We start from the raw sequence: 19384 nt of genomic DNA, 5'->3' as shown, positions 1-19384 counted from the left end.
AGTGTTATAAAGGTGTGTAAGTACAACAAAGTGATCAAAGCAAGCCCAAAGTGCAATCATGTCTGTGTGTGGCCCTTCTGCAGTGTTAACCTTTGCATACCAGCAGGATTTGTGTTCTTGAGTTCAAAAAGTTCAGCCTATTCAGGAAGGTGTTGCTGAAACCTGGGCATCTGTATCAAGGAAATCTGTAGGCATGATCTCACTGAGATCTTGCTATTGAGGTCTGTAACAGAGGGGGTAACAGGCTGATTGGTGTGACTCAATACAAACACTGTGCCTTTTGGTATGACTCAAACCCTGCCATTTCCATGTTAATATGAGAGGTCCGAAGTGAAAAGGGAAGGCTGAACCTGGTTAGATAAGCTCAAAGCAAGGGCAGGTTATGAAGAATAGAAGCTGTTGAGAAAAAACCAGCCACAAGTTCTCAGTATGAAAATATTTGAGAGGCACAGTAAGGAAGAAAGATTGTGTCTGAAAACAGAAAACTAGCTGTTAGTGCTCCAGAGCCTAATGGCTCTGCTAGCATCCAAGCTTTTCATTATTTTTATTGATGCAGTAATAATTCACAGCTACAGCTAACATGCCTTTGACATCGGCGGCTGCCTTCGAAATGAATTCCATCTAATTAAACTAAACAACAGAGAAATCAAAGACCACTTCAGCTAATGATTACATTTAACTGGGAATTTCTTTCCTCCATCCCCACTGCCTTCCTCCCCAAAGAATCTGAAATCTACAAGTAGGAGATGAGAGGCCAAATGAAGAACTGGGGTGGTATATCACATCGACCTCATCAGTAGCACTGGAGCTAGGGCAGCAGGCTGCAGTGCTGGCTGCCAGGCATCTGACAGTGGCAAAGAAGTCACTGGCTCCTCCTGGGCCAACATGAAATCTGTGATTAGTGCCTGTGAGATCTGGTGAGGTCACACCAAGAAATACATTACAGCATGCACAAACATGTCATGCTTGTGTGGACAGGTGGAGAAACGAGGAGCGTGCTGTTGTATGAGATGCTTCCCAGGGAATGGTCTTATTAATTTGTGGGAGTGATCTTAGCACTTGCCTGCATTTGGCACACTGTCCAGTGTCGTTTCAGTCCTGAGAGACGGGTGCATGGGATTCAGTTGGGTGGACTGTCTGTAACAAACTATTTGCAGGGAGAAAGACAATCTTGTTTGTGTTCCTACACAAGGAAACTTTTGCTGTCTCTGTAGATCTGTTATTAAGGTGTTAAGTTTCAACTCCCCCATGTTTCACTACCTACCCACCATCCATGAATGTGCCTAGTCACCACCTTTTACCTGTAAGCCCCAATTACAGCATTAGCTGCTCCCTTACATCAGCCCCCTGACATCACACAATACATATTTCTGCCTTTGATCTGCATGACTTCTGAAACCCAGAAGGAGCTTTTGACGTGGCTATTTAGATCCATGGACAAACATGCAGGAGAGTCTGCCTGGTGCAATAGTTGCAATGTACTCTTCAAGGGAAGCTTCTTTGTATGGGGCTATTTAACGTAACAAATCACAGACTCCTCCAAAACAAAGCTCTGGGATCTATAAAGAACTGTAGGAAGGTTTAGTAGGAGTCCCCTAGTCCTTATCTGGTTGTTCAATAGAGCTGTGCTTGGGTTTGCAAGGTAGAACAGCACCTTTATGGCTTGTTTATACCTGTGATAGCAGTCTTTTGGTGGCAGCAACAGAGGAACTCAAAAAGGCACTGACAGAGCAGTATTTTCCCTGCTCATCCCTGCATCGTTACAGCAGCTGTAATCCAAGGTCTTGTGCTCTGTCATTGCCTTGAGAGAACACGTTGGAAAACTGCTCAAGCCTGCGAGAGGCTCAGGGTCACGTGTGTCGTTGGTACTTAACTCATGGCAGTGCAAGAGGGCTCGTGTGCTGCACTTAAATACTCTTCAGGCAGACAGAGGATGTTAGAGGCAGTCTGTGAAGCATGAGGAGCATGGCATTAGCTGGATGTTTTGAACGACCAAGCATTAGAAATTAAGAAAGGAAGTCACTGTCTAAGTGGTAACAACAGATCACCACCACTCAGACTTGGTTCTCGTGTGAGCCCTTGCCATATGTCTCGATTGTCATTTCTTTGCTGTCACCTAGATTGTCATTTCTTTGCTCTCACAAACTCTGGGGTCTTTTCAGAGCCACAGTGTCTTCTTGGTTGGTATAAAAGCAATGCCAAATGCACAGCTTAATATATTGTCACAATAAGCAGAAACACAGCCTCCTGGTGTTTTGTGCATCATCAGGCAGCACTGGGCTGGCACCAGATGCAGTTGCTCATGTGCTCATTCCTCTCTGTGATACTGTCTTATGATCTAACCTGGCTAACTTCTGGCTTTTTAAAGGAATGTGATTGAATAGGAACACAACCCCACCTTAGCCAAGCAAAAAGCTTTCCCTTTTCAATCCCTGTTAGCAATGTATTACCTCACCTACACTTAATGAAACATCTCTCATCCATACACAGTAATAAATGATAGGAAGTGGGGACATCTTATGTACAAAGATGATATAAAAGGCTATAGATAGGATGATTATTAGCTTATATTAGCACATCTTGTCCTTCTTACCACTAAGAATAGAAAATATAGAGACTAGATAAAATTAATTAAAGAGCTGGACAACTCTTCTCTCCCAAAAGAAATCCTGGAAGATGCTAGAGAAGTAGTAGCCATGATAAATCAAAGCTTACCTTGAAAGCAGGGCGTGCAAATGCCCAGCTAGCTCTGGAAATTTGTTTCAGCATGCTTGGGGTCAGGGGAAAGCTTATCCATAAAAATGAAGACAAATATCTAAGGCCTTTGGTGTAGTCAAGAAACTTGCAGGACTGGATTGAGCAAGCTCTTCAACAAAATCAATTTCCAAGCTTAATGACTAGATGGTCTCTAAAGGTCCCTTCCAACCCCTACCATTCTGTGATTCTAATTGTTGGGGTTTAGGCTTAATTTTTACTCCAAACAGCTGCTCCTATCACAGAGTAACTTAAAATGGTAATGAAGAATGGTGAAATAATGAACAAGCAGTGTTTTGTGTTTCCAAATGGGGATAAAACTCAACTTCAGGTATCTATGAACCAATTTGTCTATCCAAACTTCAGGAGACTGTTCAACTTACAGCAGCAATACCACACTTACACCTGAGTTGGTACCAGAGAGTTTCAGGACACAGATCTAGCGAGGAGATGGGGAATCTTTGGCTTTGGTAGATCTATAATGCTGTGAGGCAGGTTCTGATGTTACCTATGCCACTTGAGCAGCTTCATTAATGCCCGGATTTGTAACTCCTGAACTTTGTCCCCAGTTTAACTGGCCAAGTGTCATTATTCACCCAGCCTCAGGCTATGTAAGTGTATGATAAACCCAAGATTCATCTGATAGTTGGTCATATAGAGGTAATGTGACATAACATCCAAATTGTGACTACAATGAGCTTCTCAACCATTCTTAGGCAGATGAGACGTCTTAACCAGGAGAGGGTGCAATTGCTCATGGCACAACATTGGTCTTCTCTAAACAAGGGCAGTAGTTCTTAGCTGGAGCAAGACACAGGAATTCAGGACAAAGCAGCCCTCAAGACTGCACTTCATCTAAATACAAGAGGTTCAAACAGAAGCTAACTCTAACAGCATCCCCCTGTAGCTTGGAGAATGAGCTCCACACTGACTGCACTCTTCCTTCATTTCATAAAGTGCCTCATCTTATTTGCTCCACTCGTACCAGAAAAGGAGAGTGGCTGAGAGGGGGGAGTGCTCTGGCTGGAATAAGTTGCCATATGCCATTTAAATGCATATTTGCAAAATCCTTTCCTTCTGAATGCTTCTGTCTGGATTTAATGCCCAATGTTATGTAGCATCAACCAGGAATGGCGACATCTTTTGACAATCTCTGTGGCCGTGCTGCATTTCCTAAACACATGGCTGCACACAACAAGCTCTGATGCACTTCTGCCACTGTCAAATGCACTAGGGTTCAGTTTAGCTCTGAAAACTAATCCCTTGGGTCTACCTCCATTCTTAAACACATGGACAGAAAGCTAAATTAAACCTGCATTCTAGCACAGAGAAATCTGTAGTTTGCTTTTGTTTATTACCTGCAGAGAAAAAAGTTTGGTTATACACATATCACAAATCTATTCTTTCACATTATTTCAGCAGTAATGCATTATGCCAGTGCTATTTTTAACTCAAAGATACCTATTTCAGTGTTAATATGTACCATCTGGTAACCTTGTATCAGCATTTGGCTTGCTCCAAGGCACTAAAAGGTACTAATTTTCTCTGGTTTGCAGTACCAGTCTGAGGGGCAGAGACTTCATTTCCATGTACAGGCAGTTAAGTCACTGAGCAGATTTTAGACCAGAAGGAGCCTTTTCCTCAGCTGGATATTCTGGCCTGGGTGTATTGAAGTCACTAGAATACTTCACTAACAACAGCAGAGCTCGCCCAAAAGTTTCTCTACAGCCATGTGTGCCTTATGCCTGTTATGAACTTGTTTATAACCAGTCTAAAAGCCACGAAAGTACATTACTTTTTTGTTACCAGTTTGTGCTGTTTGTTATATTTCATTAACCAAATTACATCATTTCATTCAGTGAATTGCTCTTTGGAGAACAAACAGCCTCCCTATTAGTAACAGATCCTGTCATCACTCTGATACAAGATGTTTCTCAAGGCATCTCTGATTAAGTTACTCAGTTATTGCAACTTGCACCAGGGCATCACCTCAAATGAATGATTACATTTCTAGAAGTATGTAACATTTTTCCAGAGTCCTTCATAAGGAAACAAATGCCACTGGAGTCCTGTCATTGCAAGAATTTGCTTATGGGTTTAGGCAAGGAGCAGGATTCAATTGGTCATGCCAATCACATGATGTATTTTTTTCAAGACCCTTTTGCTGGGAACATGGCTGATTTGCAGTCTAGCAACACTGACTTTGTCTCTCGTGCTCTATAAATAGAGCTGCAGCTACAAGTACCATAGGGCTGTGATTCTGAGCAAAACCACAGTCACTGCTAAAGCTCTTTCTGACCACTGAGCCTCCTGCTAAGCTGATACAGCATTACCAAATCATCTTTTTCGAGCAACAGAAGTTGCCCATGCCTGTTAACACACTCATGGATGTCATACACACTTCCCCTATGGGACTACATGCAGAAAACCAAACTAGAAATAAGACATTCTAGCTCAAGAAGTTAGCCAGGCTTCCATTTCTGTAAGTGTCACCCTGGAAGTTTTGCTGTGAGATTGCCTTTTGTTTTGTTTAATAATACATTATCTCAGCAGTTAGAAAACCTTTCATAACACAGAGTTGTACCAAACAGTTTATGCACACTGACAAGAATGCAAAATGTTTACAGTTTCTCGTGGTTGTACTTAATTTATTACATGGAGATGGCTTGAAAATGGGGCAATTCCACCTGGAACAGGTAAAAGTATGAATAGTTCTTTTCAAGCCAATGTGGCAGCATTCTTAGTGCCAGCCAGGATGTGCATTTACACCCAGAAAGCTTACAATCACAGATGAATGAAAGTAAAGGGTTTTGTGGTTAGGCTTCAATATAGAGGGTCAGACACAGAGATAGAAACAGAAAACCACTCCCAAATAGTCATTAGGCTGAGACAGACTGTCCTCTGAGTTTTTGCACTGGACTGGTAAGTTCCTTTGCTGTAGAACAGCTCTGTTTCTCCCACCTAGTTGTCCTTTTTCCTATGGGTAGCTGAGAGATTCTGTAGAAATGCTATAGCTTGCTTTGAAATTTCCCAGTGCTTAAATCTGACTATTAGCTCCCAGGGTCTGTAACAGGCAGCAGATGCACTCCTGGTAGTCTTCTAGCTTGGGTGAGGTGTGTGCTTTTGAGCTGGATCTCCCTCAGCCTCCCTGTTTCCTGCGCTTTGGTTCCCATTGCTGAGCCACCTCAGAGCACTTGAGCTGGATTGCTTTAACACAAGAGTAAACCAGAGCATGTGTTTCAGGACTAGATTATCCAAATAAAACCCCTAAAATACCTCCAACAAGGCTGTTGGCTCTTCAGTGACAGGCTTTGGGTTTTTTTCTCTCTGTAGTTCTGCTCTCCTTACACTTACTCTGGTTACTAACATAAGCAGACTCCTCTTCCCATCCAAAGCATCTTCCCAGCAGTGCACTATTTACTGGAGAACTTGTTTTTCTGTTCAGAGGAGAGCTTAGATACACTGAGCAGTGCTTTCATGTGAGCTAATCCTCCATTTTCTTCTCTAATGAATGAAGCTTGTTTCTCCCCCTGCTGCCTTCTTTAAATAAGGCAGATTTTTCACTCGCTGCACTATCCTTCAGAGAAGGGCTGGTGCAGTGGTAAGCAGCCTACCTTTATGAGGATTAAGTCTAGAAAGATGGCAACAAGCATTCAGTCACCTGTTGTTAATGGTAGCATTAATTTCTTAAGCAAACTACAGATGAGGCACATGCTCCTGTGCAAGTAGTGTCAATAAGGTTCTGAAGGACTCAGCTTAACAGCTTGTGTCAGATGATGAGGTTAATGGAGAAGAATTTGTTATTCAGGTCACTTAATGAAAATAACCTTGGAGGAGCTTAGCAGAGCCCTTGGGGTAGAATAATTTATTCCTCTTCTGCTTGCATCACTGTAAGTTAACCCAAGACATAGAAACAGCTGGTTGAAACGTGAAGTCAACCTGCCAGAGTAGTGCAGGAAGAACATCAGCAATTACAATGCATTGTTTTAATCTCTGCTGCCCCTCCAGTGACCATACCTAGGATACAGCCCTCAGAGCAGAGACTTGCTTTGCATAGCCCCATCTTTAAAACAAGAGTTTGTTTGTTAAGACTCAGGTTATCAAAACACCATGCTATAAGGCAACAAAGATATTCACCACAGAACAACAATTTTTAGCCAATGCATGGTTTTTGGAGCAGCCAGGCATAGAAAAGAGAGGCCACAGCAGCCACTGTGCACACAGTTCCTCTTCTGTGTTGTGGTGACTTGTTTTGCTGCCTGGCCATAATAAAAAATAAGCTCCAGCTCCTGTGACTTGAGGCCTCACATTGATCTGCTCCCAGACTCCAGGGAGCCTCTGTATCTCTGTTCTACCACTTCCTTTCTTATCCCTTAATTAAAAGTGCTGCACAATGCCCAGAAAAACATGCCTGAAACCTAACAAAGGAGTGATCCATTTTTGGAGTGAGGGCTTGTGTTTCTGGCTTGAGCCGAAGCGAGGGATGGGAGATCACTTGATAGATAGCCCAAATTTCATCCTAAACCTTGGGAAAACCATGTTGAGAGCTCTAGGTCCAGATTTAGAAAGCCTCAGGAGTAGACAGAAGCAGACAAGATTAGCACTACCTCCACCTATAACATCACTACCTTGTCAGCAAGTGCCCGTTTCATATTCTGAGCAACATGAATACCTCATCTGTGTAAAGCTGAAAATCCTTTTCACTGCCTTGGGTACAATAACTTCCATATAGAAAAACAAGATTAAACTTGACAGTAATAGGAGTGATAGAGAGGGAGAGCGTTCTTCCTTTGAGGCAGCCAGTGAGTGACTGGCAAAGGAGAGGAAGGGAGATAAATGCAATTACTCAAGCATCAGGGCTTTTTAAAAATGCTTCTGAGAGAGAGAAAAAGGAGACAAACTCACACCTTTCTCTTGACATTTAACAAACTACCTAAATGAGCTAAGCAAGGGGAAAGGAAGTCAAAGGCCTTACAAAGAGAGCTGCTTTCAGCTGTATGTTACCAGGTATCTTAAAACACATTGAGCCAACCTTTCCAAGAGGCAGCAAGCCCTCCACAACCCACAGCAAATCCTCCCTGCTCTTCTCCCTGCTGTATTTATAGGCTTCCTCCTGCCCCTTGTGTAGGGAACAGCCTTGTTTTTGGGGACTCTTACACCCGTGTGTCTGCAGGCAGTCTGAGATTTAACTCCTCATGTGCTGCAGCCAGCGGAGCAGACTTGTGTTATTCCCCAAAACCCTGCTAGCCACCCAGGGAGTCCTGCTCCAGTGAATGACCCCCCATCTCAGCGTGCTGCCAGCCTTCAGGAGTGTTGTGTATGGTGAACAGGCTCTGCCCTGCTGACAGAGATGAGTTATGTAGAGCTTTATCAGTCAACAACAGCCCAGGAGTCTTTAGCTCTTGAGTGCCATAGAGGCACTTAACTCCCAGGCAAGCCAGATTCACTAGTTAGAGATTCACTGTCTCACCATCAGTTTTAGGTATATCCCACAGGAGGATTTCTAGCAAGTTACTTCATGCTACTTTATCACAGCTTTACTTTTGGGTTTTTACAGGCTGAGTAACATTTCCTGTCATTAGGACTCTGTGACAATAGTTTCTGTGAAATGCCTTTGACATTTGCAAGGGGAAACAGGCCTACTGTTCACCAAACCCAGCAATCACCCCTCGAGCAGCAGGATGCCAACTGCCGGGGCAAGAGTGGTGGGCACACGGAGTACAGTATGCCTGGGTAATGATTAACACACAACAAAGAGAGCTGCCTGTGCTGCAAATGGAAACACACTGTGTGCTTGGGATGTAAGAGCATTTTGGTCTAATTTTGCACTCTGCATATAGTAATAAGACGCAACAGGGTGTGCATTAAGCTCATCTTTTGAGAAGTGCAGTGGTAGCTGAATAATGCACACCCTGGAGTGGCTTATTTGTAGTGGACTATGGCTCATTAATTTTACATTTAAATTCTTTCAAACCCATTTAAAAAAAAAACAGCCCACAACAAATCCGTTCTGAAGGCAGTTACACAATGTATCCTTCCACCCAAAAGTGTGCTCAAATTAAAACAGTAGGGAAAAGGTGAGGAAGAGCTTTGCTCAACTGCTGGCCAGCATTTGGTTTTGCTTGTGTGGGATTGCTATGAGCAGGCTCTTGGGCTGCTAATGCTGGTGTATAACACAAAGAATGATAGTTATCAAAACCTGTTCTGTGTTCACTCTTTTCTAGACTTTCCTTTGGTTTTGTGTGATTACCTGGGACTTTCATCTGCTTTTTTTTTCCCTCCAGAAGTCCACCTTTTGGTATGTGAACCCATTTCAGAACAGGTTCACACATAAAGCAGTCAGATGGGGATGTGACCGACTTTTACACTAGTTTGGGGATTGAATGGTCCCAGGTTCCTGCTGGGGAGGCAGACAGGCATGATTTGAGGAAAGCTGGTTCTGCTGTAATAGTGTGTGTGTGTGCAAGGAGACAACAGCATTTAAAGAACAGGGAGGGGGATCAGAAAAACCCTGTTTTTCATTGACATCACCTCCAAAGCATGAAATGGGGACATCTGATTTCTGTTGGCCTGCATGAAATATGACTATGGTTTATCCCTTTGTGTAGGTTCCAACCTTGATGATGGACACCCAGTTTTCAGAGTTCACTCCAGACATCACCCCAATCATGCTGGCGGCTCACACCAACAACTACGAAATCATCAAACTGCTTGTCCAAAGACGGGTAACAATTCCACGCCCACACCAGATCAGATGCAACTGTGTGGAATGTGTCTCCAGTTCGGAGGTGGACAGCCTAAGGCATTCCAGGTCAAGGCTGAACATCTACAAAGCCTTAGCCAGCCCTTCGTTGATTGCCTTATCGAGCGAGGACCCCATCTTGACGGCCTTTCGACTGGGCTGGGAGCTAAAAGAGCTCAGCAAAGTGGAAAATGAGTTCAAAGCTGAGTATGAAGAGCTTTCACAGCAGTGCAAGCGTTTTGCCAAGGACCTTTTGGATCAAGCACGGAGTTCCCGAGAGTTGGAAATCATTCTCAATCACAGAGATGATCAAAGCGAAGAGCTGGATCCCCAGAAATGTCATGACTTGGCCAAGCTAAAGGTAGCAATAAAGTATCACCAGAAAGAGGTAAGACTTGCCTAAATGGGAAGGTGTGGGAAGGCTTTCATGTGTTGGGTAAAACAATTCCTTTCTCTAGTCCCCATGGGTTTGTTTGATGTTGGCAGCTGAGAGGCAGCAAGGGCTGAGTTTGGATTGAGTGGATGAGCAAATTGGGGTAGCCACAAACCAGGAGGCTCAGTGCACCGTGGTGACAGCAGAAATCTGGTGACACTTGAGGGCTACAGGGCTGGGACTTGCTGCAGTGGGTTATGGCTTCTACCACACCAGCACTTTCACAGATACTTGAACCTTATTTCATTGTAACCCATTCCCCTGTCTTTGGAGATTTGCAGCTTTGTTAGCTCAGAAGCCTTTTCCTGGTAGCTGCTTTTATAGAGGAGTCAAAATCTAGGAGGGGTTGCCTGGCTCGTGAAGGTCTTGACTGCAGGAAATAATACAACATACAATTCATTTCCTCCAGCCACCAAACACTTCCTTAGCACCCATTCAATGCTAACTCCTAAGGGCCAGAGAAATGGCAGCAGCAAAAGAGAGTGGGAGGAGAAATCAAGAGCACTCTCACTGTCCCAGGTCTCCATGTTACCAGCAATTCTGGTAGGTGAAAATACACATGTGATGCTAGGAAGTGGATCATGTCATGCAAATGCTTCATCACACTCGAGGCACCCCAGGTTGATTCTTGCTCCTTGACTCATCTGTGATTTAGGAACTTAGAAGTAATTCCCAGAAACTCAAACTCCTGCCTGTAGTACCAGAAAGGAAAGACATCCTTCAGCTAAAGGGCACAGAGCCTTTCAAAGGCCTGCAAATCAAGAGATTGATAAGTTGATTCACTAAAGACCACGAGCCCAAGGAGAATGCTGACAACAGTTTCATTACTTGGCTCTGGATTTTCTTTGTCTTTCCAAACCTGGACAGAATTTAGTAGATGATATATTACTGCTGGCCAGAGATGTCCCCAGGTTATCTGAAGGAGGAATTTAGCTTGCTCAGTTGAGGAGCTGAATTGCAATGTCTGTTACATTCCTCTGTTTCTGGAGGGTGACAGGACTGGAGGAAAAGCCTGCTACATTACTCTTCTCACTGCCTTCCCCACGTTTGATGCTTTGTTTTGTGCATTGACCTAGGTGAGGACAGCCTGATATGACAAATTCCTCATGTCATCTGAGGTACAATAGTCAAGAAGTGAAAGATGCAGATTTTCCTTTCTTCTCTTTGATCTGTTGTGCTTCTTGAGTACCAGCCTCTTGATGCAACAAGCTGGAGCTGAAAACTCAAGCTTCTTGAGATCTAGCACATGGCCACTTACTGCTCTCACTGGGCTACTCCAGTGAAGTGTCAGCAAGGCTCAACAGCTTCATGTCAGGTTGTGTTTGTCCCTCCAGCTAACGGGTTAGGTGACACTAGAAGTGCTCTAGGGACACAAACAAGTAGTGAAGGATTAGTCTGGAGAAGGGTGATAACAGTATACCAGGTTAAATGTTCCTTGAACCTAAGATGGGTCAGAAACTCTACTGTGTTTTTCCACTGGCCTGACAGCCACAGGTGCTGCACCCACATGCACCCTTCAGCAGCCAGGGTACCACTGGCACTGCTGGGTGTAGATCACTGCTGTTGTCGATGTCTTGGCACAGTTCAGGCTCACTACTGGCATCCAGGTATAAATCTGTGGCTACCTTTATCTTGTATTCACATTAAGAACCTGCAAGTCTGAAGGAGTTCAATAGATTTGAAATGTAGAGCTGAACAGCCCTGAAACTCTTTGATTTGAAGGTAACAAATTTTTAGTCTTTGGTTGCTTGCTTGACAGCTTTAATCTCTTTTTTTTTTTAGCCATATTTGACTGAATTCCAAGCATATGGACAAATTCTATGTTTTGTGACATACTCATGACAGTTCCAGTGTATAAATGATAGCAAATATGTTCTGTGTTGCCAGCTACAGCCAGTCCTGTTTTCAGGTGGGATACTGGTGGGCAGGAACAGAATGGTTGAGTTTGGGAAACCAGCACTACTGGTTATCAGGTTATTCACCTGATGCATCCTGCAGCATGATGCTTGTATGCAACAGAATACAGCAGTGTTTTTTTCATCATAGTAATTAGTCCAATACAAAACACCAAGCAAGATACAAACATCATTGCCAGCTTCGGTAAAAGAAACATGAGTAGGAACATTTGTCAGGGAGACACTGAGAAATGCCTTTTCGTAGAATCATAGAATGGTAGAGGTTGGAAGGGACCTTTAGAGATCATCCAGTCCAACCCCCCTGCAGAAGCAGGTTCACCTAGATCAGGTCACACAGGAACATGTCCAGGTGGGTCTTGAAGACCTCCAAGGAAGGAGCCTGCACAACCCCTCTGGGCAGCCTGTGCCAGGGCTCCCTCACTGAAACACTGAAACAGTTTTTTCTTATGTTTAAGTGGAACTTTTTGTTCCAGATGAGGCCTCACCAGGGCAGAGTAGAGGGGGAGCAGAACCTCCCTTGACCTGCTGGCCACACTCTTCTTGATGCATCCCAAGATGCCATTGGCCTTCTTGGCCACGAGGACACATTGCTGGCTCGTGGTTAGTTTATTATCAATCAGGGCTCCCAGGTCTCTCTCTGCAGAGCTGCTCTTCAGCAGGTCAATCCCCAGCCTGTCCTGGTGCAGGGGGTTGTTCCTTCCCAGCTGCAGGACTCTGCCCTTGTCCTTGTTGAACCTCATGAGGTTCCTCTCTGCCCAACTCTCCAGCCGGTGGAGATCCCACTCAAATCATGACTGAAGAGTCTCAGAACGAGAGGATTTGTGTGGGGACAGGAAGGAAAACCGAAGCAAGTTTGGTTTTGTGAAAGACAGTTCTGCAGGGAGAAGCAGCACACTTTGAAAAAAGTAGATCATCTTGTTCCACTGAAGCTTTTTATGTCTTAATGTTAAATGGGTTTGGATGAAGAGGCTTTTTTATCTCAACGTTGCCACAGTTACAAGTCAAATCTCTCGTGGTCTAAGGTGAAAATCCAAAGTAGATTTTAGTTATTTTCTGGGGCTGTGAATTGTTACTGCAGTTGTTAGTTCTTTGTATTCAGCATAAGGAATGTGTAATCTCACATTGATTTTAGACTAATTGCAAGGCAAATTTCCTGCAGCTTTTCTCCCGTTTGAGTGAAACAAACCTCAAAATTGCCCCCTGAAGATGAAATGAGTCCATTTCAGTTTAATTGGGCAGATATGTGATTCCTCCTAGAGAAGCTGTTAAGAGGGAATTGGTTAAGTAAGCAACAGTACTCTTCACCAGACACGTTATTCAGTGTTGTCTCCAAAGTATTTCAGATGAACCCACCTTGCCTTTTCCTCCCTGCCCTCATACTGCAGAGTAGGTGCTGGCTTATTCCAGGTGCAGAAAAGCAGCAGCATGCAAATTTCTAGTGCAGGTTGATAATCTCCCAGCAGTGAAGTCAAAAATACCCCAATGGGAGAAGATACACATCTATGGGCAGTTCTTGCTCCAAGCTGAGCCCTTGGAGGAAAGCTTTTTAAAGCTAGTTAGGCTGCTAAATATGCAGGTAAGTAGGCAGTTAAGTTTTTGAACAGAGAATAATCTAGTTAAGTGCCTAAATCCTGTTGGAGATCAGACACTTCTCTTGCTGAGGCAGTTTGAAATTCCACTGCTGAATTAGCTGAGTCTTTTGGCACCCAGCTGCTGGTGAGAATCTGATCTTGTTTTAGCAAGCAGTTATCAATCAGCCTCACCACAAATCCCTGAGTCAGGTAACCAGACTCATGCTATACACAGCTTCATCTTTTGATCTGGCCTGAGTGCCTCAGTGTTCCCAGTGAGCAACCTGGGTGAGGGCTGGATTGCCCAGAGTTCAGTCAGAGGAGTACCAGCCTCATCACAAAGGCTCCCCCTCGGTGTGGATCCCCAGGTCAATCCTGCTGCCAGGGCATTTTTTGCCTCGTGATGCAGATACAAGTTTCATTTTTACAAGGGTAGAAAAATCTCCTGTACAGGGTTTGATTTCTTCTGAGCATTACGTGTGTGAAGGACTTTATAAACTGACAAACTTGTCACTCATGAGGAAGGGACCTTTTTCTTTTCCTTTGGAGGAGGGCCAAAACAATGGAGAAGAACTTTCTTGCTTTCATCTTTGTTTTTAATAAGCCCTAGAAGGTAAATTACTGTTTACACAGATGGAAAATACTCACTTATACAGGAAAAATGAAAATGTGCCCTAAGGTGCCTTTGTAGGATATTTGAGGGTAGTAAATGTTATAACCATGCTGTGCAATATGCACAAGCTCCCTCTCCATCTTATCTCAAGTGTAGAATGGGTTGTGTCCTCAGTTTCAACTCACAAAAGGGCTTCTTTAAAACATAGGAAGGATTTCACATTCCAAACCCACCTGGATGAGTTCCTGTGTGCCCTATTCTAGGGGGTCCTGCTCTTGGGGGGTTGCACTGGATGAGCTTTCGAGGTCCCTTCCAGCCCTTGAGCCTCTCAGATGGCTCTTTGCATGGTGGGCACAAAATAGTGGGAGAAAAAAAAAATGAGGGCAGCTCTAGTACACTGTGAAATGTGACAAGTTAGAGGCAGCACACACACATCAGCTTTCTCCAAGTCTACTTTTGAAAGAAATTCTTTTCATAGGATCATGGGAATTCATATGTAAGAGAGAAGTAGGCTTTTCAGAAGTGCTCTCTGCTACCTGCCATTTGTCTTCCTATTATTACATATCAAATTCTTTTATTCATGACTGATTAGGGAAGGAGAAAGGTGCTGAAGACTTAATGTGACAAGGCACAGCTCAGCTGTTGAGATCAATCTTAGCTATGCTGTTCTGGCCCCACATTAGCTCTGCATTTGTTAATTTGTTTGCATTTGTTAATATGTTTGCATTTCTAAGAAAAGTCACCTCTTTGGATCTTGTCAGTCACGTAAAGCACAGTTGTATGTACAGTGTGCCATGCTCTATTAGACAACCAGAGCACAGGCAGGATGCAAATAGAATTTTCATGCCCTTTAAGGGTTTTTTTTACGTTGCCAAAGTAATGTAAAGCAACCACAGCACAGCAGTGAATCAGGTCTAAAAGGGAAGATTTCTCCCTGCATGTAACATTTTGCTAAGCCACCAGAATAGCAATACACATTAAGCCTATTCCTGTTCTCCATCACAGGTCATTCACATCTTCAGAATGAAGCAAGACATGACAATGGAGTGTTTTTAGTGCTTTGTGTTTTTCTGGTACTGGTGGTTGCAAGTGGCTGTGCAGGTTTAGTTGATTTGTGTGTAAGAAGTGCACACAATGCAAGGCACTGAGGAGAAAAAGATGTTTTACCTATGACTGTTTTGGCTACCACTTTCACTGAATGAGATCAAAGGAGTGCATGAAATTCTCGCTCAGAAACCTTATCCTTAGTCTCTCTTACTCTCTGTATTCTAATCAATGACAGGAAAGGAGGAGGATTGTCAGCTTTTCTGATTGAAAACCAGAGCTCTTTGCTGTTTCCTCTTCAGGATGAAGCTTCAAAAGTTTTAGTTCTTTTTTTCCCCAAAGATTTACATAGACAGGGACCTCCTGAGATGCAGCACTGGAGTGAATGAATAATCATTCCTACCATGTCCCATAATTTTTCAGCTGTGTCTCAACTCTTGTCAATTGTGTGGCTGCAATTGGAAGCACAGCATCATTCTCCAGGGAGTATTCATAAACCTGGCAAATTTCTAAGGGCACTTCACTTAGTGTCTAAAAAGACCTTTTACAAATATCAGAGATGCATGAAAAATGAAGTGTGAGGCTGTGACAATCAAAACTCATCTACTGCACCTTGTTTCCCTGTTTTGAAAGCCATTCAGGTGTCTCTGTGCATAGCCACAGATCTTTCTTTGCTTGCAAGCAGTGCTAACTTATTCTCCCATGGTTTTGTCTGTTTTCTTGCCACACTGCCTGGAAGTATATTGATACAGGGCTGAATGTTTGTAGTGTGCTCTTTAGAAGCACAATAAAAAGGTAGCTTTTTGGTGAGCCTGTACAGCTCAGAAGGGTAATAAACACGCTTTTACTTTCAGGTTTCTAGAATGAAATGGTACCATGTTGTGCAAAGACCTTTATTAGGACTAGATGAGGGAAGCAGAGCTGCTGCTTGTAGAGGGTTTTTGCCTTTCTAGTCACCTGGAACATCTGTATTTCTTTGGGTACTAGATGGTGAGGTATGGTTATGCTATATCCAGATCTGTCCTACACCACAAACTTGAATGTAAGGCGAGGGATTTCAAAAGCCCTGAATGTCCAACTGTCACCTTTCATTTTCCAGCAGCATTCATTCACTATTGTATGCAGCAAAGTTACCATCTGACGTGTGAAAAGTGGTCTATGCTAAATGAAGCAGGGTTTTCCTGACTCAGTCCCAGCAGGCAGATGACCACATCACAAAATCTTCCCTGCATGTGGTACTACCTGGGCTGTTATCAACAGTCTCAGTGGCAGGACTTCAGGGTGGCGAGTGAGCAGCCTTATGTGCATTTGCACCCTTAAAACACTCCTGATGGTCACTGGTGAGTCTTGAAGCCCCTACTCTATGGATTTGTGCAGTTTGTTGTGGTCTGGGAATTAGACTGGAAATGTAACCCCTGCAGCTGCACTGTGTTACAAAAATGAGGCCACATGGCATTGGAGTGGAACTTCTCTCCAAACTTGGAAGAAGAAATATTCAGAGAACGGGTGCTTCATCAGTTTGACAGAGTGGACTTGAGTGTTTATTTGAGGAAACAGTATTATTTGGGGTATTATTCATGTAGCACCAAAGTGTTCTAACTTGATGAAGGTTAGGCACATATTTCAGCTGTCACAGAACAGAAGTGCAAAGACTATCTTTTGACAGCAAAATCATCTCTGACTAATCTTGCCATGCACAGATTTGAAGAAACAAGATAAGACCAGTATGTCAGTCAAGGACAAGGACTCTGCTTGTTTTAGTCTAATGTGTGGCAGGCAGTAAATGCCTGGATCATTCTTTAAGTCATCTTTGGTACCTCGTGCCTCTGACTTAAATGATCTCTGGGACGAAGACAGGAACTATATTGCGAGCTAAAGGGATTGCCACTGTTTTAAAAACATTCAGGAATGATTTAGTGAGTTTGTCAGTTCCCTTAACTTCATGTTTCCCATCAGTCTTATTGCCAGCTAAAGGGGAGGCTTGGGAAGCCAAAGCTAAAGTACAGGATGTGATTGATTGGCTTTCTATAGACAAGGAAAACTGGAAGGGAGCGGTGCCTTCTATATTATAGAAGGCAAATATTTGGTCTTAGAGCATCTGAAGGTCCAGAGTGCCTTTCAGAATCAGCTTTATGGCAGTAGTGAAGAGTATGTCATGTTATTTCATACCTCACTGGGAGTGGTACTCTGAGATAATATACACTCTGTGGGAGAAACGTTGCTCTGCGTTCTCTATGCATTTCTCTGTGCATTCTCTGAGCATTTTGGATATAGAAGTAGTCATTGATATTTATCTGATTTCTGTGAGTTTCAGCTTGACTTTTGCCACTTAGTGAAGGCAGTTGTGAAACTCTATAGGGAAAAACCCTGAAATTCCACTCCCTTTACACTTGTTATGAATACATCAGACCCATCATCACCCAGAGAAGCCATTTAGGTTCTCATGCTTGAGAACCAGTTACCTCGTAGCTCTTTATTCCAAGAGAGATGAGATGGATAGATGAGTTAATAATAAACTGGGATCTTGTGCAGAATGGCATTTAAGAGCTGTGGATGCAGTCTTTGTGTTCTTATTCTTTCCCTACAAACCCCAGCTGGCTGAGCAAACATCCTTCAGCAAAGCATCCATCCTCCTCTCTACAGGGGTGAGATTACCCAGCAGCAGAGGTGGCCTTTAGAGGTTCCCAAGAATGTGAGAAGTGTTTATGGTATGCTGCTCTGTTCTTTCATGGACAGTGGACTAAATGTACTCATTCTGGAGAAGGTAAGGTAGAAAGAAAATAGAACCCAAAATGAAATAGTTTCAGCATAGACATTCCTCAGGACAGAAAGGAAGCAAATGAAAAACATTGGTAGGACTTGTTATTAACACTAATAGGGGAAGGTAGGTATGCACTGAAAAATAACTTGGGAATGACTTTTAAAATTCTCATGTTTGCTTTACTTATTCAATGTAAATGTTAGAAATTCACCAGGGAGAATGAACCCAGCCTGTTACTTAAAAGTCAATACCTCCTCCACTTCAGCTAAAGCCTGCGAGAGCTCCCAGCATTCATTTGCAAGATGTGTAACTCTTGAAGTGCTGCCTGCAAGAGGACTTGGGAAACTCTGCAAGATTGGTCCCTAAACAGTTTTTAGCCTGGGTATTTTTTTTTTCAGTGCTTCTGTAGGATGTGTCCAATATCCCCTGTTCAGCTCTTGGAAACCAGTTAGTGTGTTGTGAATGAACTGACTCTCTCAGGTGGATCACTCACATTCAGCACTCACTCATGCTGCAGCACTCTGCCTTTGGAAGCTCATCTTTGTAAGAGAACTGTATCCTGGAATGTTTGCTGAAATACATCCTGCAGGAATTTATTTATCAGCTGTAGTTTGCTGTCTGCTAAAACAAATGCTGAAAACTTTTGCTCAGGGTCTGACCCAGGTGAGCCATGTTCCAGTGGGGTGTTTGCTAAGGGAGCATGGTCTCCAGAAGCAGCCTTCAGCACCTTGGCTCTGTTCAATGCAGAATTTATGCCTGCACTGAAATCCTGCTGACACAAGCCATAAATACAAACCTATAGCTGAATTTCCAGCTTAAATTTCATTTCCAGCTTAAATACTTTGTTAATTGCTTCTTGCATGGGTGGGTATCCAGGATTCACAAGCCTCTGCCTCTGTCCTAGAATCTGTGGGACCTCATTTATTTCAATATTTAAGCCATTTGTGAAAAGTACAGATTTGAATGGGCCTGGAGTAGGTTTAGTCTAGAGGCTGTTCTGTCTTGCCTGTTGTCAGCATTCACATCAGTGGTGAATTTCCAGTTGCTGCTGCCTCAGCTGAGTTCATGTTTGCTACCAACAAAGCTTGTGGTATGGATGGGTGACCTTTAGCTAAGACTCAAGTGTCATCATCACTTAAAATATTTTAAGAACAGATTAGACAAAATTCTGTACAGTTTGAGGCCATCTGTTCATCTGTGGAGAATCTGGAGTTTGACTCACCAGCAGAGGGACTGAACAATTTGGGTAGCACCTGGTTTTCTTGAAGGACTCTTCCAGCTCAGCTAGTAATCTTCTAATGGCAGGAATGGCTGCCGTTTGGATTTGCATCAGTGCTTCCCTGTTAGTAGCAACAGGCACATGAGGAGCAACTGTGTTTTTAATAGGATATTCATCCTGCATTTTCCTGGGGAAAAAAATGGGCTTTTGGAAGTGCCTGATGAGGAAAGTTGACTTTTAGTCCCTTTTCCCCAAGTTATGCAGCCTCCCCTCCAACTTGTCTCATTTCTTCTTGTTTTCCCCTGTTGCAGACTTAATTAACAGGATGAAC

The 19384-nt window shown here is 43.4% G+C and overlaps 1 protein-coding gene across 1 annotated transcript in view; it reads left to right on the top strand.

Moving 5' to 3' along the window:
• TRPC5 (transient receptor potential cation channel subfamily C member 5) overlaps nt 1–19384 on the top strand; it is a 61103-nt gene that overhangs the window by 7325 nt on the left and 34394 nt on the right. The window contains exon 2 of the mRNA XM_062006595.1: nt 9363–9884. Coding sequence (XP_061862579.1) covers nt 9363–9884 — 522 coding nt within the window. The remainder of the gene's footprint in view (nt 1–9362; nt 9885–19384) is intronic.

This window comes from Colius striatus, chromosome 13 (assembly GCF_028858725.1).
Source record: "Colius striatus isolate bColStr4 chromosome 13, bColStr4.1.hap1, whole genome shotgun sequence".
Classification (NCBI taxonomy): domain Eukaryota; kingdom Metazoa; phylum Chordata; class Aves; order Coliiformes; family Coliidae; genus Colius; species Colius striatus.
The sequence above is the reverse complement of the archived record's forward strand: the minus strand, read 5'-3'. Positions and strand labels throughout refer to the sequence as shown.